This window comes from Eschrichtius robustus, chromosome 1 (assembly GCF_028021215.1).
Source record: "Eschrichtius robustus isolate mEscRob2 chromosome 1, mEscRob2.pri, whole genome shotgun sequence".
In the NCBI taxonomy this organism is placed as follows: Eukaryota; Metazoa; Chordata; class Mammalia; order Artiodactyla; family Eschrichtiidae; genus Eschrichtius; species Eschrichtius robustus.
In genome coordinates this window covers 63,511,648-63,539,356 of record NC_090824.1, presented here as the reverse complement: position 1 = coordinate 63,539,356, position 27,709 = coordinate 63,511,648, and the positions used below count along the sequence as shown (strand labels likewise).

At 37.0% G+C, this 27,709-nt stretch overlaps 1 protein-coding gene across 3 annotated transcripts in view; it reads left to right on the top strand.

Annotated features, from left to right (window-relative positions):
* The window catches only part of PRORP (protein only RNase P catalytic subunit), a 128,339-nt gene that overhangs the window by 57,038 nt on the left and 43,592 nt on the right, over nucleotides 1-27,709 (top strand). For all 3 annotated transcript variants that reach the window (XM_068546114.1, XM_068546123.1, XM_068546134.1), the window contains one exon: nucleotides 443-550. In XM_068546114.1, coding sequence (XP_068402215.1) covers nucleotides 443-550 — 108 coding nt within the window. The remainder of the gene's footprint in view (nucleotides 1-442; nucleotides 551-27,709) is intronic.

Sequence of the window (27,709 nt, the reverse complement as noted above, 5' to 3'; positions counted from 1 at the left end):
CTTGTTTTTTCAACATGGCTGCACTGATAGACTGGCATATCAGAGATTCGCATCTCCTTGGCTTATAGAACAGGGCATAGAGATTTTGACATTTTATCCTCATCTGACTACCATGTGTGTCAGTGTAGCACACTAGATAACTGGTTACAGATCAAATGAAATACCACGTGAAGTACTTTGTGAAGTGTAAAGCGAGATTATAAGATGTATCAGATAATTACATGCAGTTGCATCTATTAGGCTGGTCGTTTCAGATTTCATTTTGAAAGCATCTCTGTGTGTGTGTGTGTGTGTGTGTATATGTGTGTGCGTGTGTGTGTGTGTATTTTTAAGGGATGAATATTTTGACTTACCAGAACAATAATGAAAGTCATAGCAGTGTGTTTATGATAAAGACCTTACTAGGTTCTTATTAATATTTTATCTGACTTTTCTTTTTTAGGAACTTAAGAGATTTCAGAACTTTGTAAAATACCATCCTCCTTTTGATATTGTCATTGATGGGCTCAATGTTGCCAAAATGTTTCCTAAAGCTCGTGAATCTCAAGTTGTAAGTACAAGTTTTATTTTGTTATTCCAAATCTCTAGAAATATTTATTGTACCCATTTTTGATCTTCCTTGGGTCTCTTAGTTTCCCATTTTACCTTCCTCTAAAAATAAGTTCCCAAAAGTGACCAACCAGTCATCTAAGATTCAGTGTTTTCATCTCTGGCAAGTAAGTGGCTCTTACAGGCAGGGCAAGAGTGAGAGATTAAAAAGTCTATGTAATAAAGGGCCAGTTCAGCCCTTTTTGTGTAACCTTTAGCTAACCTTCTCCTAGGTCTCTACTCTTTGGGGTTCCTCTATCTTGTCCCTGTGGATCACATCCCTCCATTTGAAATTTATCAACATATACGATTAAGAGATATTAATCATAACTCACATTTGTGTTTTTCCAAACATACTATGTTCATAAATTAACCTAAGCAGTTCTTTTTTTTGTAAGGTAATTGTTTGTTCTGTCAATTTCTAAGTGTCCTAGTAGTAGTTTCTAATAGGAATATCATGATTTTTTATAGCACTAGTGAGCAATTATTTTAATCCCCATTTTTACAGATTAGAAAATTAGAAAATTAAGGTCAATTTTGTACAGTAAATCCTTAGAAAGCAGTCATAACATCAAAAGTTGATTGTAGAGAGTTCCTGGGTTTCAGACTTGTGGCTCTTATTGCTGGCAATCTATGGCCGTTCATCTGTAGTTAAACTATTATTTCTTAAAAATTACTGCCAACTTAAAAGCTTTTTCTCAGAGATGCTACTAGTCCAATTTGACCATTTATACTCAAAAAAGTTTACAGGTGCTAACAAAGGACAAGGTAGATTTATAGAAAATTTTTTGTATGCCTTTCCTTTACGTTTGTGCCTACATTTTTATGGTCAAGTATGTACTTTTTACTCCTTTATTTTTAAAAAACACAAAAGTAAGTTGAAAATATTTCTATCTCTTAGGTACCTGAAGGGCCCTTTGAAGCAGTAACATTGACAAAAGCAAAGCCAGAATAGGAAGCATGAAATTATTATCACTAATGCATGGTACAGCTCAGAATCAGAAGGGTTCATTCCCATCTAAACTGTGAGAATGAGAAGTTTCCTATTTGTTTACCTTCTATTTGACTTTCAGCTTCACACAAAGCACTAAAAATTGGCTTGCCAGAAATATATAGCCCAAATGGGAATAAATTATGCAGGTACCATGTTGAAGATGATGTAGTAAACACATCCCCCAGCATTGTGGGAGAAAAATGTGCACGTTTTTAAAGATTTTAGCAGATTTTGGCAGAGAGGCAGAGAACAAATGATGGGCCAGGGAAATCATAGGCATCTGCCACTACTTTTAGCTTTTACTCTTAAAATAATTTAATGTAAGCCATAGTTTATGTGACAAGTAATTGTTATTACCCAGCTTTTCAGAGCACTGTTATGTGTGGTAGTGCATTGGCATTATATTTGGGAAATCTCAGCTTGGAGACTCAGAGACACCACCTGAATAGCATTTAATAGCATTTTAAATAGCTTTAAAGTAGCATTTTAGTTTAGAAATTAAGAACAGGCATTCTGGAACCAGACTTTTTATATTCAATCTACCACTTTTAATTGCTTTCATAGTTTGAGCAAGTTATTTAACCTATCTGTGCCTTAGTTTCCCAATCTGTAAAATAGGCATAATAATAGTACCCATCTCTTAAAGATGTAGTGAAGAATACTTGGCACATACTAAGTACCTAATAGGTGTAACTATTATTGTGATTACTATTCAAAGTAACTTCCCAAATGGAACCGTAATCTTGCTTTCAGCTAACCCCTGTTTGGCAGTCTAAGATTTTCTCCTGTTGTGTCATCCATGTCAATGGAGCTAAAAGAAAATACAAATCTCTGCCTTAGTATTAGATTTAGTATTAGTGTTAGACTCTAGGTGAGGTACTCAAACAATACTTGATTGAGAATTGAAGCCAGTACCATCAAAAACTTAAGAAAAATTTAAAATTTGATTTTAAGAAATGTTATTTTCTTACGATTATAAAAGTAAGGCCTGTTCGTTGTAGAAAATTTGGAAGTTACAGAAAAGAAAATCATACATAATCCTAACATTCAACAATAATCACTGTCAATGTTTTATTTCCTTGCCGTATTTTTCTGTTGTTTTTTTTTTTTTTTTACCTAATTGGGCTCCAACTGTGTAAATAATTATATATCTATATTTTAATTTACAGTTGTTGAAAGCTCTCAGTAAAAATGAAATTGTAAAAAGAATAGGAGAAATCATGTACTTTTAAAAAATATTTGAGATGGAAGGACCTTTGAAGCATATATAAAATTCAGGAACCCTAATAGGAGGAATAGAGAAATTTGCTAGATAGTAAAAGATACTATTAACATTGTTTAAAAATAAAAACAAACTGAAAAAAATTGTTTACAACACATGTGACAAAGGGCTAATTTTGTGACTGTACCAAGGTCGCTTATAAGTCTACAAGAAAAAGATGAACCATGCAGTAGAAAAATGGCTTAACCCTATTCATAATTCTAGTTATGCAAATTAAAATGTTTATCTTCCAGACTGGCAGAGATTTAAAAGTTGGTAGTATCCAGTATTTTGAATGGTTTGGAGAGGTAGAGAAGAGGGTATCAGTACAATGTTTTTTTGGTGGGTGATTTGGCAATAACTTTGGATGCCTAAAATGTTGAAATTCTACTCTTAGAAACAAATATATTCACACTACTATATAAAGTTATGTGTCCAAATATCTCAGTTATAGCATTGTTTCTAAGCAGAAAAGTGTAATCAACCTAAATATCTGTCAACTTAGGACCTGATATATGTTGAAACATCTATTTTAAATGAATGAGGGAGATCTGTACGTACTGATGTGGGACGATACCCAAAGTAAGTGTAAGAAAAAAGTTGAAGAGCAACAAACTGAATATGGCCCCACTTGTGTTAAAAGCAAACCGAAGGATTACCCATATATAAATGTTTGTTAGGTAAGTTTGTATATGACTAGAAAATTTCTAGAAATTACACATAAAAACTTAACAATAGTTAACTTTAGGAGTTGGGGATAGAGTATAAGACAATAAGAGGATTTTAGTTTTTCATTTATGTTTTTAAAATTTTCTTTACAATGAGTATATATTACTTTAAAATTAAAAATAAAATCACCATCAGGAAAAGTAAAAAGGCATGCTTGGTAAATATTCTAAAATAACTGTATCTTATGGATTACCACAATTTTTTAATCATTTCCCTGTTGGTGGGCATATTAGATTGTTTCACATTTTTCACCATGGTAAATAATGCTGGGAAGAAGATCTCTGTGCACGTTTCAGATGATTTCCTGTGAATAGATTCCCAGAAATAGAACTCTTGAGTCAAAGGGTAAGGATATTTTTAAAGGTCTCACTACATATTGCCAAATTGCTTTCCAAAATGATTGTAGCAATTTATACGCCCACCAACAGTGTATAAAAGTGCCCAAATAGAACACATTTCTTCAAAGTTGCTTATTACATGATTGCTTCAACTATTTAGTTGCATTTGTGCCATGAATCTGCTACGTGAAAAGCGCTGGACAGTTTTAACCCAGACTTCTTAGATCAAACATTTTTAAAATTTGTAAACAAAGTTTAATAAAATAACCCAGAAAGGAAATATTCTTGACCTTCTTATTTGTCCTCTTTCTGTCTCTCTCTCTCTCTCTCTTTTTTTCTAACATCTCTATTGAAGTATAATTGCTTTACAATGGTGTGTTAGTTTCTGCTGTATCACAAAGTGAATCAGCTATACATATACATATATCCCCATATCCCTTCCCTCTCGCGTCTCCCTCCCACCCTCCCTATCCCACCCATCTAGGTGGTCACAAAGCACCGAGCTGATCTCCCTCTGCTATGTGGCTGCTTCCCACTAGCTATCTATTTTACATTTGGTACTGTATATATGTCCATGCCACTCTCTCACTTTGTCCCAGCTAACCCTTCCCCCTCCGCATGTCCTCAAGTCCATTCTCTATGTCTGTGTCTTTATTCCTGTCCTGCCCCTAGGTTCTTCAGAACCATTTTTTTTTCCTTTTTTAGATTCCATATATATGTGTTAGCATACGGTATTTGTTTTTCTCTTTCTGACTTCACTCTTTATGACAGACTCTAGGTCCATCCATCTCACTACAAATAACTCAGTTTCGTTTCTTTTTATGGCTGAGTAATATTCCATTATATATATGTGCCACATCTTCTTTATCCATTCATCTGTCGATGGACACTTCGGTTGCTTCCATGTCCTGGCTATTGTAAATAGTGCTGCAATGAACACTGGTACATGACTCTTTATGAGTTATGGTTTTCTCAGTATATGCCCAGTAGTGGGATTGCTGGGTTGTATATGCCCAGTAGTGAGATTGCTGGGTCGTATGGTAGTTCTATTTTTAGTTTTTTAAGGAACCTCCATACTGTTCTCCATAGTGGCTGTATCAATTTACATTCCCACCAACAGTGCAAGAGGGTTCCCTTTTCTCCACACCCTCTCCAGCATTTATTGTTGGCAGACTTTTTGATGATGGCCATTCTGACTGGTGTGAGGTGATACCTCATTGTAGTTTTGATTTGCATTTCTCTAATGATTAGTGATGTTGAGCATCCTTTCATATGTTTGTTGGCAATCTGTATATCTTCTTTGGAGAAATGTCTATTTAGATCTTCTGCCCATTTTTGGATTGGGTTGTTTGTTTTTTTGACATTGAGCTGCATGAGCTGCTTGTATATTTTGGAGATTAATCCTTTGTCAGTTGCTTCCTTTGCAAATATTTTCTCCCATTCTGAGGGTTGTCTTTTCATCTTGTTTATGGTTTCCTTTGCTGTGCAAAAGCTTTTAAGTATCATTAGGTCCCATTTGTTTATTTTTGTTTTTATTTCCATTTCTCTAGGAGGTGGGTCAAAAAGGATCATGCTGTGATTTATGTCATAGAGTGTTCTGCCTATGTTTTCCTCTAAGTTTTATAGTGTCTGGCCTTACATTTAGGTCTTTAATCCATTTTAAGTTTATTTTTGTGTATGGTGTTAGGGAATGTTCTAATTTCATTCTTTTACATACAGCTGTCCAGTTTTCCCAGCACCACTTATTGAAGAGGCTGTCTTTTCTCCATTGTGCATTCTTGCCTCCTTTATCATAGATAAGGTGACCATATGTGCATGGGTTTATCTCTGGGCTTTCCATCCTGTTCCATTGATCTATATTTCTGTTTTTGTGTCAGTACCATACTGTCTTGTTTACTGTAGCTTTGCAGTATAGTCTGAAGTCAGGGAGCCTGATTCCTCCAGCTCCGTTTTTCTTTCTCAAGATTGCTTTGGCTATTTGGGGTCTTCTGTGTTTCCATACAAATTGTGAAATTCTTTGTTCTAGTTCTGTGAAAAATGCCATTGGTAGTTTGATAGGGATTGCACTGAATCTGTAGATTGCTTTGGGTAGTATAGTCATTTTCACAATGTTGATTCTTCCAATCCAAGAACATGGTATGTCTCTCCATCTGTTTGTATCGTCTTTAATTTCTTTCATTGGTGTCTTATACTTTTCTGTATACAGGTCTTTTGTCTCCTTAGGTAGGTTTATTCCTAGGTATTTTATTCTTTTTGTTGCAGTGGTAAATGGGAGTGTTTCCTTAATTTCTGTTTCAGATTTTTCATCATTAGTGTATAGGAATGCAAGAGATTTCTGTGCATTAATTTTGTAACCTGCTACTTTACCAAATTCATTGATTAGCTCTAGTAGTTTTCTGGTAGTATCTTTAGGATTCTCTATGTATAGTATCATGTCATCTGCAAACAGTGACAGCTTTACTTCTTCTTTTCCAATTTGGATTCCTTTTATTTCTTTTTCTTCTCTGATTGCTGTGGCTAACACTTCCAAAACTATGTTGAATAATAGTGGTGAGAGTGGGCAACCTTGTTTGTTTTTGATCTTAGTGGAAATGGTTTCAGATTTTCACCACTGAGAACGATGCTAGCTGTGGGTTTGTCATATATGGCCTTTATTATGTTGAGGTAAGTTCCCTCTATGCCTACTTTCTGGAGGGTTTTTATCATAAATGGTGTTGAATTTTGTCGAAAGCTTTTTCTGCATCTATTGAGATGATCATATGGTTTTTCTCCTTCAATTTGTTAATATGTTTTATCACATTGATTGATTTACGTATATATTGAAGAATCCTTGCATTCCTGGGATAAACCCCACTTGATCATGGTGTATGATCCTTTTAATGTGCTGTTGGATTCTGTTTGCTAGTATTTTCTCTCTCTTAATACAGTTGCCTTTAAGTGTGCACAAAGGAAAGATTAGGAATCTTAGTTCTAGAATTTTTCATCTTTGTGTGAAGAAGTTTCCAGGGTTTTTTCTGTGGAATAATGTACAGGTCATTTATGTTTTTTCCATGAACCCTCTACATAATATGTGACAAATTCTTCTTGGTCCTTTTCTATTAATGGTCAATTACGTATCCAGCATTGTTCTCTGTAAGTTCATAAATTAGAAAAGATCATTTTTACATTCATTATTTAGGGAGTAACACCTTGATCACATATCTTGATCTCAGAGTCTACAGTTTAGGGGTGATAGTGATTTAAGGAGCTAAAAATAAGTTCTGGTTGTGAATTTATTTTCTCAATTTTCATATGCACTTTTTTATATTTTAATTTTTTTGAAGTCAGATTATGTTTATAATTGATGTCAGTAGAAACTTGCCAGTCACCATGTAGAGCTGAGACTTACTGGTGGTTGTCATTGCCTGGGAATGTGCAAATTTAGCTGTACACAGCTATGTCTATTCATCCACTTGTGACCTCAGTTGAGTTAGTTGTATTGGCAGCTCCACATGCTGTTTAATTTTAACCTTAATCTTAACTTTAAATATTTGCTGAGGGTTTTCTAACCATGCAGTAAAAGGTGGTGGTAATTGACACATTTCTCAGAGTAACGTACAGAATTTTAAAGCAAGGAGAGGTTGTTAGAACTGATTTTTGCAGAATGGCATAATTCATTGAAAGAAAAAGCAATAATCAAATATGAAATGCAGGTAAAGCCCCAGTATTCTTCACTCTGTTTTTGCTGTTGGTCTTAAAATTGATACAAAAGTAAAGGTGAAGAACACAGGTTCTCAGGAGAGTAGTATGTATGTTACATGTCATAGAGCTGCTATGGCCAAAAGTAATTCAGAAGAGCCTTTAACTCAGATATGAAGATTCCTATTTAAATGTTACTTGTGATTCTGAAAAAAAAAATACAGCATGGAACTATGATTAATATATAATTTTGTTTGTTACTGAAGAAGAAAACTTTCTTTGTTTTTTGCTTAAAAGTTATTACTAAATCCATGGTTCATCTTGTAGTTTCTGGTGTCTTAATACCATTATAGGATATACTGAATGGAACTGGAGATTGTAAAGTCCCCGACTAGATTTCACTTTTGGCACAGTTTAGGGTTTTGATCAAGTAATGTCTCATTTCTTTAGTACCTACATTGAGGTATAATTCATAAGCCATAATATTCATCCTTTTAAAGTGTACAGTTCAGTGAGTTTTGGTACAGTGAGCCCTCTGAATCTGCTGGTTCTGCATCTTCAGATATGGAGGGCCAACTATGCCATTTTTATAGAAGGGACTTGAGCATCCATGGCTTTTGGTATCTACCAGGGGTTCTGGAACCAATCCCCACTGGATACTAAGGGACAGCTCTATATTTACAGAGTTTTGCAATCATTATTGCTATCAAATTCCAGAATATTTTTCATTCCCCTCAAAGTAACCCCATACCCTTTAGTGTTAACTCTCAATTCCTTTCTCCCCTTACCCTTGGTAACCACTAATCTATTTTCTGTCTTCATGGATTTGCCTATTCTAGACATTTCATATTTTACTTAGCATGCTTCCAAATTGCATCCATATTGTAGCATGAATCAGTGCTTCATTACGTTTTTAAAAATATTTATTTATTTATTTATTTATTTATTTATTTATTTATTTGGCTGTGTTGGTCTTAGTTGCGACACACAGGATCTTCGTTGCGGCACACGGGCTTCTCTCTAGCTGTAGCACGCGAGCTCTAGAGCGCATGGGCTTAGTTGCCCCACAGCATGTGGGATCTTAGTTCCCCGGCCAGGGATCTAACCCGCATCCCCTGCATTGGAAGGTGGATTCCTAACCACTGGACCACCAGGGAAGTCCCAGTACTTCATTACTTTTTTTTTTTTTTTTTAACTTTTAAATTTATTTATTTATTTATTTATTTATTTATGGCTGTGTTGGGTCTTCATTTCTGTGTGAGGGCTTTATCTAGTTGCGGCAAGTGGGGGCCACTCTTCATCGCGGTGCGCGGGCCTCTCATTATCGCAGCCTCTCTTGTTGCGGAGCACAGGTTCCAGACGCGCAGGCTCAGTAGTTGTGGCTCATGGGCCTAGTTGCTCCGCGGCATGTGGGATCTTCCCAGACCGGGACTCGAACCTGTGTCCCCTGCATTGGCAGGCAGATTCTCAACCACTGCGCGACCAGGGAAGCCCCTTCATCACTTTTTATTGCTGAATAATGTTCCCTTGTATGGATATGCCACATTTTATTTATCTCTTCATTAGTTTGTGGAGATTTAGATTATTTCCACTTTTGGCTATTAAGAATAATGCTACTGTGAACACTTCATGTACATGTTTTGTGTGGGCATGTTTTCAGTTCTCTTGGGTATATACCTAAGCAGTGGAATTTCCAGGTCATATGGTAGCTCTCTGTTTAACCTTTTAAGGAACTGCCGAACTTCCAAAGCAGCTGCACCATTTTACATTTCCACCAGCAGTATATAAGATTCCAATTTCTCCACGTCCTTACCAACACTTGTTATTACCAGTCTTTTTTATTATAGCTATCCTAATAGGTATGAAATGGTACCTCATTGTAGTTTTGATTTGCATTTCCTAATGGTGTATGATGTTGAGCATTTTTCATGTGCTTTTTGGCCATTTATATATCTTCTTTGGAGAAATGTCTATTAAAATCCTTTGCTTATTTTATAATAGTGTTACTTGTCTTTTTATTGAGTTGTAATTTTTTCATGTATTCTGAATACTAGGGCTTTATCAGATATATGATTTGCAAATATTTTCTCCCATTTGGATTGTCTTTCCAGTCTCTTGATGGTATCCTTTGAAGCACAAAAGTTTTTAATTTTGATGAAGTCCAATTTGTCTTTTTTTTTTTTTGCCTGTTGTTGGTGTCCTATCTAAAGAAATCATTGCCTGGGACTTCCCTGGTGGTCCAGTGGTTAAGACTCTGTGCTTCCACGCAGGGGGCTCGGGTTCAGTCCCTGGTTGGGAAACTAAGATCCCACATGCCACACTGTGCAGCGTGCATGCATCAATCAATCAATCATTGCCTAATCCAGGATCATGAAGACTTATGCCTATCTTTTCTTCTGAAGTTCTATAGTTTTAGTTCTTGAATTTATAGTGTCTGCATTTTTTTTAAACATCTTTATTGGAGTATAATTGCTTTACAATGGTGTGTTAGTTTCTGCTTTATAACAAAGTGATCAGCTATACGCATACATATATCCCCATATCTCCTCCCTCTTGCGTCTCCCTCCCCACCCTCCCTACCCCACCCCTCTAGGTGGTCACAAAGCACCGAGCTGATCTCCCTGTGCTATGTGGTTGCTTCCCACTAGCTATCTATTTACATTTTAGTGTCTGCATTTTTAGAGAAACAATCTTTTTTTTTTTAAATTGAAGTATAGTTGATTTACGATGTTGTGTTAGTTTCTGGTATACAGCAAAGTGATTCAGTTATATATGTATATATCTTTTTCAGATTCTTTTCCATTGTAAGTTATCACAAGATATTCAATATAGTTCCCTGGGCTGTACAGTAGGACCTTATTGTATATCTATTTTATATATAGTAGCTTGTATTTGCAAATCCCAGACTCCTAATTTATCCCCCGTCCCCCTTTGGTAACATAAGTTTGTTTTCTATGGCTCTGAGTCTGTTTCTGCTTTGTACATAAGTTCATTTGTATCATTTTTTAGATTCCACATATAAGTGATATCATATGATATTTGTCTTTGTCTGACTTAGTATGATAATCTCTAGATTCATCCATGTTGCTGCAAATGGCATTATTTCATTCTTTTTTGTGGCTGAGTAGTATTCCACTGTATATATGTACCACATCTTCTTTATCCATTCATCTGTCAATGGACACCTAGGTTGCTTCCATGTCTTGGCTATTGTAAATAGTGCTTCTATGAACATTGGGGTGCACGTATCTTTTCAATTTAGAGTTTTCTCCAGATGTATGCCCAGGAATGGGATTGCTGGATCATATGGTAACTCTATTTTCAGTTTTTTAAGGAACCTCCATACTGTTTTCCATAGTGGCTGCACCAATTTATATTCCCACCAACAGTGTAGGAGGGTTCCCTTTTAAAGAAGCAATCTTCAATAGATGATAAACCAACATAATTTAGAGTATAGTGAGATTTAGACAGGACTAGCCTTGACCCTTTCTAATTCATCTGTTGAACCTTTAGTAAATCTGGGCAAAATAAGACTTGTTACTCACCTTGTAGATGTTTTTCAAGTGTTAAGTGTATTCTGCTTTTCAGAAATATTTATTTGGTTGCAGTGTTTCAGAAGAGGAAAGGTTTTGGTTTGTATTTTTATTTTTGAGAAGAGGGAAGGGTCTGAGTGACTGGCAGGTTAATTATTGATGTATAGCTTCCATTTTGAGAAGAACAGTTAGAGCATCTTAGCAGGGAATTACAATGTAGAATCAGTTACTGTTTATCGAGCAACTGTTCCATGCCAGATACTGTTTTAAGATGTGAGGGTATGTCTATAGGCTGATAAATGCTATGAATGCTGGAACATGATTAGGCTGATGTTTATGTTATCTAAGCAAGAAATTCATAGTATATTTTGCATCTTGTTGTCTATTGAGAGTGATTCTTGTGTTTGTGTATGACTCTTTTCTTAAAAATTTACTTGGAATGTAAAAATGGAGAATAATGTTTACCCAAAATACATGGGATAAGGATTAAAAAAAAAATTTTTTTAAGTATTGCAGAATGGTTTTGTAACATTCAGTTCTCCAGAACATGTTGTAATTTGGGAGAAACAATGACTAGATTAGAAAGTGTTAGGTATGAACCCTTGTATGGCACTTGAGCCAGCCTTTATGTAGCACTTAGACTAACATTCCTTTTTCATTACCTGCAAGGTGTAGTGTTTTGGATTTTCTTGAATCTGATTTCTTTTAATTTAATAAACTATGTTTTGGGAGCAGCATGGATTTTTTTATGAACAGCCATCTCCCAACAACATGTTATTTAGGCTCTTACAAATACTTCTGAGGAAAAGCACTGCATAATGAGAGGTAGAAATTAAATTGTATCCATATTTTTTTAAGCTCAAGTGAGTGAGTAATTGGCACCACCATCCTCCAAGGATTGTAACCTCAACTACTCTTTTTCACTAGCCCCACATCCAGTTGACTGACAAGTTTTAATGGTCATGATTCCCAAATATATCCTGTAATCTAATCACTTCTTTCTATCTCTATTAACATCATCTCTCACCTAAACTCCTAAGTGGCCTCCTTGCTTTTTCATCCTTGCCTCATTGACTTTGCAGGATGCTTAGGATAAAATCCAAGTTTCTTATCATGGATTATAGTACTTTTCATCATCTGATCTTTACCTGTTTTCAGCCTCATCTCTGGTTTTTTTCTCTTTGCCTTTCACTGAATTACAGACACACTAGGATTTTTCCTGTTCCTCAGACATTCCAAACTTGTTCCTTCCTCAAGGCCTTTGTACTTGGTATTCCTTCAGCCTTTAATGTGTTTCCTTCTTTGAACAACTGGATCATTATCAGCATCTCAAAGATCTTCCCTGATTCTTCTAAAGTAACCGCACTCTGCTAACCCAACCTATGCCTGTATTTTCAGTTACAACAACCTTATTTGTTTCTATGGTGGATTAAAAATGGCCACAGCTTCTTTGCAGTTTCCCTCATCATGAGATGGAGTCTGGTTCCCCATCTCTTGAATCTGGGGTTGCCTTATGACTTGCCTTGCGAATGTAACAGAAGTGACATTGTGGGACTTGGGCTCAGAAGGCCATGCAGCTATGCTGTCACTCTCTAGGAACTACACCTTATGAATAAGCCAAGGTTAGTCTCATTGAGGAGGAGATGCCACATGGACAGAGAGAGGGGGGTGGGGGGAGAGAGAGAGAACTCAGCCTTCCCAACTAAGGCTCCAGATGTGTGAGTAAAGTCATCTGGGACCGACAACCTCCAGGCAGCCTGCCAAATGATTGTGAGCACATGAATGAGCCTAGCCTATACCACGTGGAACAGAATAACGTCCAGCTGAGCCCAACCCAAATTGCCAATCCATAGTATTGTGAGAAAGTAAGAGATTATTTTAATCCAAGTTTTTGAGTGGTTTATCACACAGCAGTAGATAACTGATTTAATTCCTTCATAGCACTTAGTATCTATAATTACCTATACATTTCTCTGTTAACTTTGTTACTGTCCTTCATTACGATGCAAATGCCCTGAGATTGAAGATCTTGTGTACCTTGCTTGCTGTTTTATCCTCAGCACTGAGAAAAGGGCCTTGAACATCATAAGTGCTCAGGAGATGCTTAGTGAATGATTGAAAGAATGAACAAATGGATATACAGTAATTCATATAACCTGTTAGAAATAACTTACCTGCTTTTCAGGATTAACTGAAAACTTCTTGAGTTTTATTCTTGGCAGCTTACTTCACACAGTAGCTGTGTGACCTAGGCTAAGTTACTTAACCTCCTGGTTCCTATGTGATGATTAATTGAGCTAATCCTTGAAAAGCACTATTGCAGTGCCTGGCACATAGTCCAATAAATGCAAAAGAAAAAAAACACAACAACCCTGTGAGTTCATTTAGTTGTCTATGGTCTTAACTCTGTAGAAATAAAAGCATAGTAGTTTTTTATGATGTGTTTAGTCTCCTAATTTAAATAACTGACTACTCTTGTAGTTTTTTCAGTTTGGGGTCTTCATGCTTTTTTTTTTTTTAACATCTTTATTGGAGTATAATTGCTTTACAATGGTGTGTTAGTTTCTGCTGTATAACAAAGTGAATCAGCTATACGTATACATATATCCCCATATCTCCTCCCTCTTGCGTCTCTCTCCCACCCTCCCTATCCCACCCCTCTAGGTGGTCACAAAGCACCGAGCTGATCTCCCTCTGCTATGTGGCTGCTTCCCATTAGCTATCTATTTTACATTTGGTAGTGTATATATGTCCATGCCACTCTCTCACTTTGTCTCAGCTTACCCTTCCCCCTCCCCGTGTCCTCATTCATTCTTTTTGAACTGATGCTTAGAACGTAAACTTGAGTCTCTAAATAAATAACTAACTTCTCCGTAGAGTAAGTAAATGAGAACTATATTAACAATATAGAGAAAAACAAAAGACAGACTATATTAGCCAGGATAGGCTAGGTAATGCTGCAGTAATAAACTGAAAATTTCATTGGCTTAAAATGAATTATTTTTTTGTTCATGCTATATGTCCATTTAAGGTCATCTTTGTCATCACCATTCTCATTCCAGGACCCAGAATAACTTTCTGAAATATTGCCAGTCACTGTGGCAGAGGGAAAAGGGAAAGTGGCGAAGCACACACTGACTCAAAGCTTCTGCTCAGATATGATACCAGTTAATACAGGTTACATAGCTACACCTCAGTTCAGCAGCATAGGAAAGGCAGTCCTACCATGTGCCTGGAAGGAGAAAGAGGATTAGTATTTTTTAACAGCTCTGATGACTACCGCACTGAAGTTGGTGATGTCTTGCTTGTTACAGTGGTCAAGTCCAGGAGTCAGATATGAGTTTCATCATGTCAGTGCAAACTGTGCCTAGATTCCTTTTTTCAATATCAACTTCCTTCACTATGGTTTTATGTGGAAAGAACTGATGCTTTTATTGACCGTTTTTCCCAGAATGATCAAGTAGGAATTCTAAACTCTCCATAACTCATACTTTACACATACTTTCACAACTTTCATTTTTAGACGGATGTTTCTTTTGAGCCACCAAGTCATTATTAATAGTGGGTGATGTGAGATTGCCTTGAGGGGACAGGGGCAACATCCTAAGCTTTCACCCAGAAAACAAAGGATATAAAGTAGAAAGCTTCTCATCCTGCATTTTCGCTCTTGTCATCTCCTCCCCCCCCACCGGCACTCCCACCCCAACACACAGGCCTCCCCAGGAGTCAGTCCTTTTTTTTTTCCCCTTGCTCCTTTTGCAGGTTGCATTTGGGGTTTTCAGTTGTTCATAAGCTCCTCTAGTAGAGGGTGTATAGGGGGAAAAGTACATCATTTTAGTTAATCTTGCTAGCTGTTCAAAACTCTGTTCCCTGTTTTTGTAGATAACTAAGACTTGGTTAAAATGGCTTCCACAGAAAGAAAATTTATAATGTAATTTAAAAGAATTATGGCCAGACATCAGCACCTAATGCTTTCATTCTTACAGCATGCTTGGGGCATTGAATAGAAAGTAATTTGGTAGAAACACTGCAGAATTTGTTTTGATTGCCATCTCTTAGTTGGTTTTACTACAGTGAGAGAAAAATGGAGGAAGAAAGGGTATTAGCCATTAAAAGTCATTTGGCAGTAGCATTTACTTGGCAGTGAGTTCTCGTTTTTTTCCTGCCACCCAAGTTATTTTATTTCTTTCTGTTGATTTACATAACCTCTTGTAAATGTTTCAATACCATAAAGAACCTAAAATAAAATAAACTATGCTCGGTGGGTTTTTTTGTGTTTGTAAATCCTGGGCATATTTTTTTTTGCCCAAACTATAGAAATGTTTGGAGTTTGACACCAACTGTGCTTGAAATTATGTTTCAATAATGTTATAGTAGCAAGGAAACTCCTTCCTATGTTTGCAAGGGCAAATGTTAGATTAAGTGAAATTTTTAGTACACCTTCTTAACTTTTAGTACTCTTCTCCATCTGATTGTTTCTCGTGCTTAAAGACTAGCTCTTAAGGGCTGGCTTTAGAGGTAGAAGGTCTTGTAACTGGGTCTCAAAACTTGGGGGTCATGCTGCTTTTATTGCCTTCAAAGAAGGCTGTCCCCATGTCTACTCTGAGAAGGTATCTGAGTAATTTTTTTTCCTATATAGAAATCTAGAATCAAAAACTTGTCATTTTTCCCAGTTTACTTTCATAAATTTTGTTGAGTACTAATGATTGGAAATAAGTGATCAGAGATTACGTCTAAGCATTCTAATTTTAGTCAACTACTTATCAATAGTTTCTTTCCAGTGGATTTTAAAAAGTGGTTCTTTCAGTGTTTTTAAGGCTAGGGGTTATGGGAACAATTATTAATCCAGTTATTCCAGGTTAAACTCTAATCCAGGAAGGGACTTCATTTTTTACTTTCTAGAATTATATATATTTATGAGTACTTATTACATTTCTTTAAAAAACAACTCACATATTTTTAAAGATAAGAAAATTTAAAATCTTTAAACTTAACTACTAATGTTTCTGCTATACTTTAGAATATTGATTCTCAAACTTTAGTGTGCATCAGAATCACTTGGAGGGCTTGCTAAAACAGGATTTCTGGCCCTGCACGGAGTTCCCGATTCGGAAGGTCTGGGGTAGAGCTGATAATTTACATTTCTTAGAAGTTCCTAGGTAATGCTGATGCTGCTGGTTTGGGGACCACGTTTTGAGAACCACTATTGCATAAAAACGTTTTCTCAGAAGTGTACTCATACTGCTTTACAAAAACAAGCAATTGTATAAGTCACATACTCAAAACTATTAGAAGTCTAAATGATTCTTAGATTAGGAATCTATTTTTTAAACTAAATATATGAAACTCATTTTAAAGTACTAAAACCTGTTCCAAAGAATAATATACTTCTTCCACTTTCAAAATAGAAGTTTGTCATGTTTCCATAACCAACAGTTATGTTATCAAGTAGTTATATTAGCATTATGATGGTTAAAGTTACCTAGAGTATGACTTTTAAAAAACTATGTTAAATAGCCCAAAGAGAATATGTTAATTGGAGAAAACCTGAGACTGAAAGTAATTATATGGAGTATCAAACCAATGGAATTGCATGTTTCTTTATAGTGCATCTGAAATAATCACCCAAATAAGTCACTGTTAGTATGTATTCAAAAGCCTGAAGTTTTTTTTTTAATCAGTGGAAACCATAAACTTGGACTGTGAATCTTAAGGCAACTCATCTGCTGGCAGCATTTAAGTCCTATTTCATTGGGGTTCAGGAAGGGCTGATAAGAATTCTCTAATCTATAAGTTTATTACATGGGGTGGGGTAGACCTAATCTTGACTCCTTATGTTTAAAATAGTTAATCTAGCTAGTCAAGGGTGACCCCCCCCCCAAATGACGTGGGGAAATAAATAAGCATTAATGGATGACGCCAATCCAGAATTCACCGAAGAACACAAAAAAATGGTTCTTGGGTATTTTTCTTACTATTTATCTTTCATGACATGATAAGTCAGGGAAGTCACATTGCCCTAGGTCAAATAATGCCAAACTGACTAGATGTTTCCTTCCATCCATGTGCCATTCCACCCATTTCACCTGCTTGACACTGGTAAGAATTCTGTCTTGTCATGCCACTGCTGGAATAGTCTACATCACTCAGAATTATTCTTACATGTACCAATTGCTAATGAAGTGAATGATCAACTGTTAGATAAGTGGGTTTTTAGTAAAGTGATCAAAGAAGTAAGTAGAAAGACTTTGAAGGAAGTCGGGCAAAGTTTCTGTAATGAATTTGGCCTCATATCCTTTTCTTTCCAAATATCCCCAAAAGGTATACTCTGCATAGTGTTTGAAGCAACATTTCCCCAATTGCAGTAGTCAACTGATCAGGTATCTTAAAACAACATTGTTAGGAAAACAGCATTGCCAAACTCGCAAATCTGTTTTCTCTCTGGCAAAATCTTAATGGCAAGTTGATGCTCCTCTTGATGTGTCACTGATAATTTTGGTGTGATAACTATTTAGGGTGTGTTGAGATTGTCTTTGTGAATCATTGTTGTGTGTACTTTGCTTCTATGACAGTATTTCAAAATACGCTTCTTAGGAATGTGGTAGGTAGAGTGAAAGTATAATACTCACTTTAACTAAAAAATTTTTAAAATATTTGTTAGGTCTGGCAAGCAGCAATTCCAGAGTGAGTAGTAAATTTACTTAAGCATGTTTTTGAATCTATATAAATTATTCTTACTTAATTATTATAACAATGGTACCACTTTATTCATCATTAATTTTGTGTTAAAATGCTTATTTTAAGATAAAAATTTTCCTTTTAAAATAGTTTCTATTTCAGACCTACCTAATTAGCTATGTTTTTTAGCTTTTAAAAAAGAATGTTGTACCAGTAGGGAATTTTGTAGTGCCAGAAGTGAGGAAGTGCTTAAAAAAACACACAATTATGGAGGTATGTCAAAGGAACATGGGCGTGAACAGAAAGCTTGTAATTGCCAAAGCTAAACTAAGTGAACAGCAAAATAAAGTAATATTAGGTTATAACCCAAAGTATAAAATAAATATCCATGAGTTCATACTACTATAAATAAATGATTAAATAAATAACTAAGTGGGGGAGAACAGACACATTTCTCGAGCAGAAGAATTCCAAATAATTAGTGTAAATACTCTGCCCCCAGGGAGGTAGAGCATAACTGCCCCCTCTTTAAGTGTGGGCTGCACACTGACTTCCTTCCAAAGATTACAGTATGAAAAGGGGGAAAAAAGAATAACTTCACAGTGGAGAAACTTGACAAACACTTCCTCAGCCAGGTGATCAAAGTTAACATCAACAGTGATGTCATGTTGATAGTGTCTACTTTTGCTATGATGTTGTGGGAATGGCATCTTACCTCTGTGGTCTTCCTCCCTCAAACCCATAACCCCAGTCTAATCATGAGAAAAGCATCATATAAATCCCAGTTGGGGGACATTCTACATAATACCTGACCAGTACTCCTCAAAAAACTGTCAAGGTCATCAAAATCAAGGGAAGTCTGAGAAACTGTCACAGCCAAGAGGAGTCTAATGAGACATGACAACTAAGTGTAATGTGGTATCCTGGATGGGATGCTATGACAGAAAAAGGACAAGAAGCGAAAACTAAGGGAATCTGAACAAAGTATGAGCTTTGGGTAATGATAATGTATCCATGCTGGTTAATTAATTGTGACAAATGTACCACACTAACAGAAGATATTGATGACACAGAAAACTAGGTACAGGGCACATGGGAACTCCCTATACTATCTTCGTAGCTTTTTGCTAAATCTAAAACTATTCTAAAATAAACCTTTTTCTTTGAAGGAAAAATGCTATCCCCTTTTTTGATTACTGAGGATAATAAAAAGGAAAGGTTAGTGTTTTTTCTACTTTTACTCCATTTCTCAAAATCAAGTAATACTTGTTTCTGCCACGTAGTGTAACAGTTTTGCCCAGTCAGCTTTGGTGTTTTTTTTTTCTTTTTTTTCCAGAGGTTAATCTTGTTTGTGGTTTGCCTGTTGTGGAAGATCAGCATGTATTTTGGATGTTCTTTTTCCTCTTCTGTCTCCTTAGCAGTGGAGTAGGAAGGGTACTGGTCAAAGGAGAAACTGAAATAATGGCATAACTTGTTCAGAGCAGCTCTCCTATTCCTGTGTCTCAAGTAATCAAAAAGTGGTTGTTACCCAACTGATAACACTGGTTACCTCCAAAGGAAATAGTTACATAGATTGTTGGTTTTCATTATGATGCATTTGTGTAGTGTTAGAATTTTTTAAAATAATGAACTCATATTTCTTTTATAATTTGGAAAATAATCGAGGTTTATTTTTAGAGTCAGTGGAAATGCAGAGAAAAGAACTTACCCTTTCTGTGGTTTGAAATGCTTTAGAACTTAAAACCTTTTTTCCACACTTGATACACTGAACACTTTTGGTTATTTTGCATCAATTTTGTTTAGCTCTACCTGTGTTTTTCACTAGTTTAGCTGTATTAGTGAAATGGACACATCTGCCCAATTATGTAACTGCAAGATTACATTTAGCATTTAAAGGTTACTTGGAATTCTCTGATGATTGTCTCCTGTGTAAGATTTCTCTTTAGCAAGGTTATAAATATATTATAGGTAGAGATCACTTTTTATGTATTTCTCTTAAAAAGACATGCAGTTATTTTGGTGTGTTGCTGTAGAAGGAATAGGTAGGAATCTTTCCCACTGTTTCTTTGTTCTGCTGCTTTTCCATGCTGTCCTGAGACTTGATTTCTTTCTTTCTTTATATCCATTGGGTTTTCTATTCTGTACCTGCTGAGCCTTACACCCTGAGATTACTTATCTTTTGTGTCCTTTTTCTCTCCTTTAATTCACCAACATAGACCTGCCAACTCAAGGAAACCCTTCTCCAGATTTTCATGGGATATGGCATGGTCTCAAAATGAGAGTGCCCCTGTGGCCACTAACCTGTGTGCTTTCCAGCTCCGGAAGGGAGCAGCTCCACTCTCTTTATCACCACACTGCCACTCCCCTGCGCTCCCCCCTACCCCCCACCCCCCGCCAAAACAAAAAAAGCTCTTGCTACCCATTTAGAAATTAAGATATTCTAAGTTTTAATAGCAGAAAGAATAAGTAAAACATTGATAGAGCTTTATTTACATTTATATGTGTCACTTTAGAAACCATAAAATATGTCCTTTTGTCCTCTCCAAGTGGTTTTTAAAATTTAATTAATTAATTAATTAATGGCTGCATTGGGTCTTCATTGCTGTGCATGGGCTTTCTCTAGTTGTGGTGAGCCGGGGCTACTCTTCGTTGCAGTGCACAGGCTTCTCATTGCAGTGGCTTCTCTTGTCGCGGAGCATGAGCTCTAGGTGCACGGGCTCAGTAGTTGTGGCTCGTGGGCTCTAGAGTGCAGGCTCAGTAGTTGTGGCGCACGGGCTTAGTTGCTCCGCGGCATGTGGGATCTTCCCGGACCAGGGCTCGAACCCGTGTCCCCTGCATTGGCAGGCGGATTCTTAACCACTGTGCCACCAGGGAAGCCTCTCTCCATGTGTTCTTATTTTTATTTCAGTATGACATGCACAAAACAACCAAACATTTATTTTATATAACTCAAAACCAAAAGGGGTTTGTTTTAGTATAACATTTTGTTTGATGAAGTTGAAATACAGCTATATATAGTCACTTTCTAATAAAATTGGTATCTTCTACAAATCAACAAAAATAAGCTTAATTATCTATGCCCAAGTTCAGTTCAACAAATGTTAAGTGACTGTTACGTGGTTGTGGAAATGGCCATATGGACTTTGCCCTCAAGAAACTTACAACCCGGTTTTCCTGGTGGCGCAGTGGTTAAGAATCCACCTGCCAATGCAGGGGACACGGGTTCGAGCCCCGGTCCCGGATGATCCCACATGACGCGGAGCAGCTGAGCCCATGCGCCGCAACTACTGAGCCTGCGCTCTAGAGCCCGTGAGCCACAACTACTGAAGCCTGCGTGCCTAGAGGCCGTGCTCCGCAAGGAGAAGCCACTGCAATGAGAGGCTCGTGCACCACAACAAAGAGTAGCCCCCTGATCGCCGCAACCAGAGAAAGCCCATGCACAGCAACGAAGACCCAACGCAGCCAAAAATAAATAAAGTAAAATAAATAAATTTATTAAAAAAAAAAAAGAAACAACCTAGAGGAAGTGACAGATATATCTATCTATATCATAGATAGATATATCACTCATATATATGAGGGGAAATATTAACACCATAAATAAAGTGTAGATAAGGAGATTAGGGAACGGCTTCATGAACAAGGTGGCATTTACGATGAACCTTCATCAGGCTGAGTTAGTGGAGAGGGTGTTCTAAGCAGAAGCAATGATTTCAGCCATAAGTATTCAGAGGCAGAAAATAAAGGCATACTTGAAGAACAGTAGGCCACTAATAGCTGGAGCATAGCTTACTTGTTTGGTATTAGTAGCTAGTAGTGCTTGTATGGTAGGCTTGGTTGTGGCTATCGTTTGGCGTACCTGGAATACCATGTTGAAGAGTTAGAATTTTCTTTCAGTCATTCAGCAGCTAGTTTGGGGATACAGTGGTAAATAAAAACAGACATGACCATTGCCCCCATGGAGTTTATAGCCTGACATTAATATAATAATCATAGAAATACATGTAAAATTGCAGTTATGATAAGTGGTACCAAACAAACAACGAAAAAAGGTACATGGTGCTACAAAGGCATTTAAGAAAAAAAACTTGAGCTAGACAAGGAGATCAGGGAAAATTTCCTTGAAGAAATGCCAAGTGAGTTGAGATCAGAGGGATGAGTAGGCGTTAACTAAGTAAAGAAAGATAACAAAGAAGGATGGAAAGAGTGTTTTGGGTAGAGAGAAGAGCATGTGCAACAGCCTTTGGGGTAGGGTCGGGGAGGAACATGGCACATATGAGGGACTGAAAGAAGGTTGGTGTGGTAGGAGCCTAGGGGCCAGACCTTGTAGACTTCAAGGACTTGTGTCTTTATCCTAAGAGTGATAGGAAGCAGGGAATTGACATAATCAGGCTTTCATTTTTGAAAGTAGAATTCTAGCTGTAGTGTAAAGAATGGATCTGTGATTTCTAGTCAAAATGGTTCCATAAATTCATACTTTGATGTACCACCTCTGCACCAAATACATACCAATGATAGATGAAATATAGAAACAGAAAACCAAAAAGATACCTCCAACCCCCAAAACAAAACAAAACATTAGAAACATAAAATCTTGAGTAGAGCCAAAATCACAGGCTTGCTTAATCTTGAGTCCCAGTAGAGGCATAGAGGCAGGGAATTCAACTCCTTTGGGGTAGTAAAGACTGAAAGTGTGCCATGTGAGATGCGGGCAAAGGCAGATTTATTGCTTAAAGCTAGGGCAAGAGCAAGACTCCTCAAAGTGGCAGAGGAGGCTGGGGCAAGAAAAACACCTTTTCGTTACCATTTGAAGTTATGACCTGTAGCTAGCTGCAAGCCCCAGGAGTAAAGGCAAGAAATAGCCTGGCAGTGCACCAGTGACCAGTCTCAACAAAGGACTCAGGAACTAAGGAGGCGAGTACTCCCAAAACTTTTAAGCAAGGATTAGATCAGCGTAGAGGAAGTCAAGAAGAGAGAAAGTGTTAAAGAGGAAAAAGAACAAACAAAAACTCTAACTTGAAATGCAAATGACTCTGCAAACCAAAAATGTGAAAAAATTTAATGCAAAGATAAACAACCAACAAAGTCAACAATTAAGTCATAAAATTATAGTAGGGGTTACGGGGGGGGGCAGTATAGGGGTGGGGAAAAAAGAAAGCATTATTGTGGGATCATATGAAATCATGTGTGTGAAACTTTTGTAAATTGTAAAGTACTGTAGAATCTTTCATTCACTAAAAATTTTTTTAATTTTAAGAAGATAAATTTACAGATGAAATTAATTCGATGAAAGTTTCAAATATTTTAAAGTGAGTGTGTTTAATATGCTCAGATCAAATAAATATATTCCATTTAAGACGAGCAAGAGAATATGACACAAAAACAGGCAGAAATGAAACAGGAACAGATGGATGTTTAAAAAGAATCAGATATCTTGAATGACAAACAGTCATTGAAATAATGAATTCAGTAGACATTATAAACTCTAGACTGGCTACAATGAAAGAATTTATGAATTGCAAGTTGGTACTGAGAAATTCACCTAGAATGAAGCACAGAAAGACAGATTTAGAGAGGGAGAGACAAGTAGGAAGTGGATGAATCTTCAAATATTTAGGAAATGAAACTGAGAGAATCTCATAATGAGCTACATGGAAGTGTATGAATTAGAGAAAGCAGCCAAGGACAACACCAAGGCTTGGGCTCATTTAACTAGATGGATGGTGATGCCGTTTACTGAGAGAGGTTGGAAGAAGTTTGGAGGGAAAATCATGAGTCTGTCTGCCTTTAGATGTGTTGAGTTTGATGCCTTTGGGGTATCTAAAAGGAGATACCTAATAGTTGGGAATATAGGCCTAGAGTTCAGAAGAAGGGTCTGTGCACTTCTGCCTCTGTGTAGAGTGGCCAAGCTTGCGAAGAAGATGGAGGAGTGGCTGCAGAGGTTGGAGGTAAACTAGAAGAGTGTGTTATTACAGCAGTCAAGGGGACAGAGTGTTTTGAAAGGGAGGCAGAGGTTAACATTTTCAAATATTGCAGAACTATCATGGCGAACGAGGATCAGGAAATGTCATTGGATACTGTGATATGGAGATCATTGGTGACCACAGAGTGAGCTGTGGAGGTGGAAGGAAGGGACCAGCAGCCAAAATGAAGTGAGTTGAGGGGTTTATAGGAAAAACACACTTCTCTGTGTCTCCCTTTTACTACTCACGTAGAACATCCCACACTTCACTTCTGACACCAGATGTATGGGTTTTCCACACATCTAGCATTCTCTGCACCAGCAGCTGGGTGTCCTACAGTTGAATTTAATTCTAACACCAACTGGAGTTAGTGCAGACCGCATAGGTTAAGGGCCCAGTCCCACAAGATTCCCCATGCCCCTCGGGCACCAACTGCAAGTCCCAGGTTGTCACCTGTACTTCTGACTGAACAGCTATAATTTGGAGGTGCCCATGACCCCACCTCAAGTTCTGTCATTTGCTAGAATGGCTCGCAGAACTCAAGGAAACACTTACGATTACTGGTTTATCATATTAAAGGATATGATAAAGAATACAGATGAACAGCCAGGTGAAGAGATATTTCCAAGTATGGAGGGTTCCGAGTGCAGGAGCTTCCATCCCCGTGGAGTTGGAGTGTGCCACCCTCCCTGCACCTAGATGTGTTCATCAGCCCAGAAACTTTCCAAACCCCATCTTCTAGGATTTTTATAGAAGCTTTATAATAGGTATGATCAATCATTAACTCAATTTCTAGCTCCTCTTCCCCTCCGGGAGGATAGAAGTGGGCTGGGGCTGAAAGTTTCAAGCTTCTAAACATGGCTTGTCTTCCTGGTGACCAGCCCCCATCCTGAAGCTATCCAGGAGCCCCCCTCATTAGAACAAAAGACATGCCTAACACCCTGGAAATCCCAAGGGATTTAGGAGCTCTGTTTCAGGAACTGGGATCAAAGACCAAATATTAGAACAAAAGGTGACCTTAGTACCCTTATCACTTCGGAAATTACAAGGATTTTTGGAGCTCTGAATAACTAGAAAAATGTTCCTATTTATAAAGTGTAAATTGAGTCTGTTAATTATTTCTCAAAAATGAATCTGTATTCTTCCTTTCTCCACTAACAAAATGTTTATTTAGTTTTCGATCATGAAGATGCTTCATCTCATTCTCTCTCTCTCTTTTTTTAATGTTTAGGCTATTCTATTTCCTTCCTTCCCTATGTAAATTTATTTATTTATTTAGTTGCACCCAGTCTTAGTTGCGGCTCGCAGTCTCCTTAGTTGCGGCTTGCCAGCTCCTTAGTTGTGGCAGGCAGGCTCCTTTTTTTAAATTGCGGCTCGAGGGCTCCTTAGTTGTGGCATGCAGACTCTTAGTTGCGGCATGCATGTGGGATCTAGTTCCCTGACCAGGGATTGAGCCAAGGCCCCCTGCATTGGGAGCGTGGAGTCTTAACCACTACGCCACCAGGGAAGTCCCTCATTCTCTGCTTTCAAATGGTGTCTTTCATCCAGAAAGTGGCTGAGGAAAAGCCCCAGGTCATATAAAATATATCTGATTTCAGATACATCTGGGTGGTTTTTATTTTTAACTTTTAGCTTGGGGGTCTTGACCAACCCATAGGGAAGACAGACTGGGAAGTCAGCAGGAGTGACAAGAATAGCTAGTATTCTGACAGTGGCAGAATTTTGCAGGAAGAGGCTCATGTTGGTAGGTATTAATTATCTTGAAAAATCAACACATGTGACTAGCTAGAAATACCTGAAATGTTGCCTACTTTAGATATTGGATAAATAGATTGATTTAGATTTCTGGAAGACTAAGACATGCCTACTGAGTTTCTGATAAAAAGAGCAAAACAGTTCCCCTCCTCCAGTTTTCTTCAGCAAAGCAAGTCACTGTAGGCTTCATGCCCACATCACATTGCATCTTAATGGACAATGATATATGTAAAGGACTGGCTCGGTTGCCACAATGGAACTGATGAACATTTTTTAGTGGGTGTATAACACTGGAAAGATTATTTTTAATGTTTTTCGTAGATACCCGTTTTATTCATACTTCGCAATCACCTTGTTCATCTATTTGTTTTTGTTTTCTAACAGCTTCCCACCTCCCAAGAATGTAAGTTCCATGAGAGCAGGGACCTTACCCCTTTTGTTCACTGCTGTGTTCCCAGCACTTAAAACCATGCCTTGCACATAATGGCTGCTCAGTAAATATTGTCAGAAAAATGAATAATTATCTTTACAGATTCATCAATAGACAGATAACTATCAGCCAAGAGTAAGTATCTTATCCCCAGTGCATCTGCTCTGTATGCTTTAAAGACCGTCAGTGCAGCTAATGATAAAAGCTACACATTATCCTTTACTCATCACTTGTCAAAATATTCGTTTCTTTTTGTCAATCATCTTTCAATTAAGAGGAAAACACAGGGTGTTTCAAAGAATACTGTCTGTCAGGGAAGCAGGGTACTACTCAGATCTAGGAGTAGGAAAATGATAAAAGCCAAAATGGCAATATCTATATTATTTTATATTTTTGGAAAAGAGTTATGTACTGTTTCTTTCCTTTTATGAATTGCCATTCATCAGCCAGCCTGAATAATGAAATTTTAGGACTTTACTCCAGAATAATATCCCAGTACACTAGTTCAGTTATATAGTAACAGATTTTCTCAGAAGCCCTGAAATAATATTGAGTCTATTCTCATTAAGATTTTATTTTCTAGAATTAAACAGAGTGATTTTACTCTGTCATCTCCTGTTGCTTCTTTTTAGAAGAAGATGTATTATTAATAGACAAATGCAGAAGTTGTGAGGTTTATAAATTCTTACTCTAATTTGTATCAAGCAATAGGCAAGAATGGACGTGTCTTTCTAAAATAATACTTTTAAAGGCTGGGTGCCTAGAGTGCCTGTTGAGTATAGGCCTTCATACTTACTCAAGATTGGAAGAGTATTATTATTTTTTATCTTTAAAATATTTATTGAATAAAGAATGGGAAGATCAGAAAAAGAAAGCTCTGGTTAGGATCTGATATGGGGCTGTGTTCCCAACTCTGCTGCTACCTCCCTTTATGATCTTGGGTGGTCTCTTCTTTTTGAACCCTAATTTCCTTATATGAAATGAGGAGACCAGGCTTAATAATCTTTAAAGACTCTCAGCTCTAAAAATTTAGTGACTTCAGCAGGCTCCCAATGAAGAACAATGCATTTCTTCCAAAAGAGGGTGCTGTGGTATTTCTGAGTGCTGTAGCATTTTCTTGAAAGGAACTGAACAGAGGTGGAATCTCAGCTTAATTTTGTATCTTCAGACTCCCAACCTTTGAGAAAAGTGTCTGATTCCTTAAATTTATTTAGTTGAGGTGATAGAAACCAATTCTTGATGTTACTGATACTTTTAAAAACTTTTTTTTTATATGTTGATTTTAGAACATCTGGCAAATAAGAAAGTTTCAAAGAAAAAAATAAAAAATACACATAATCTCACCAGTCAGTGTTAACATTTTGGTGTATTTCTATTTTTTTTTTTTTTTTGGTCTCATTCAATTTTTTCCATATCATATCGCCAGAGAGAGAGGGAGAGGGAGAGAGAGATTTATTTTGCTTTTGATTTCTCCCATCTGGTGAGACATCCTATAGAATTAAATGTGTTTTGAAAACTATCATTTACATAGCCACTTTCCTATTAGTGAGTATTTAGGTTTTTCCCATATTTTTAATATTAAAAATAATGGCATGAAGAATATCTTGTATGTAAATCTATCACATAATATGTACATATTTCTGAGTCAGAAGCTATAAACATTTTAAGATTCTTGATACCTTTATCAGATTGCTTTCCTGAAATATACCTGTTCTGATCAAATCATATATGGAATCATGCAGTATGTGGCTTCTTGTGTCTG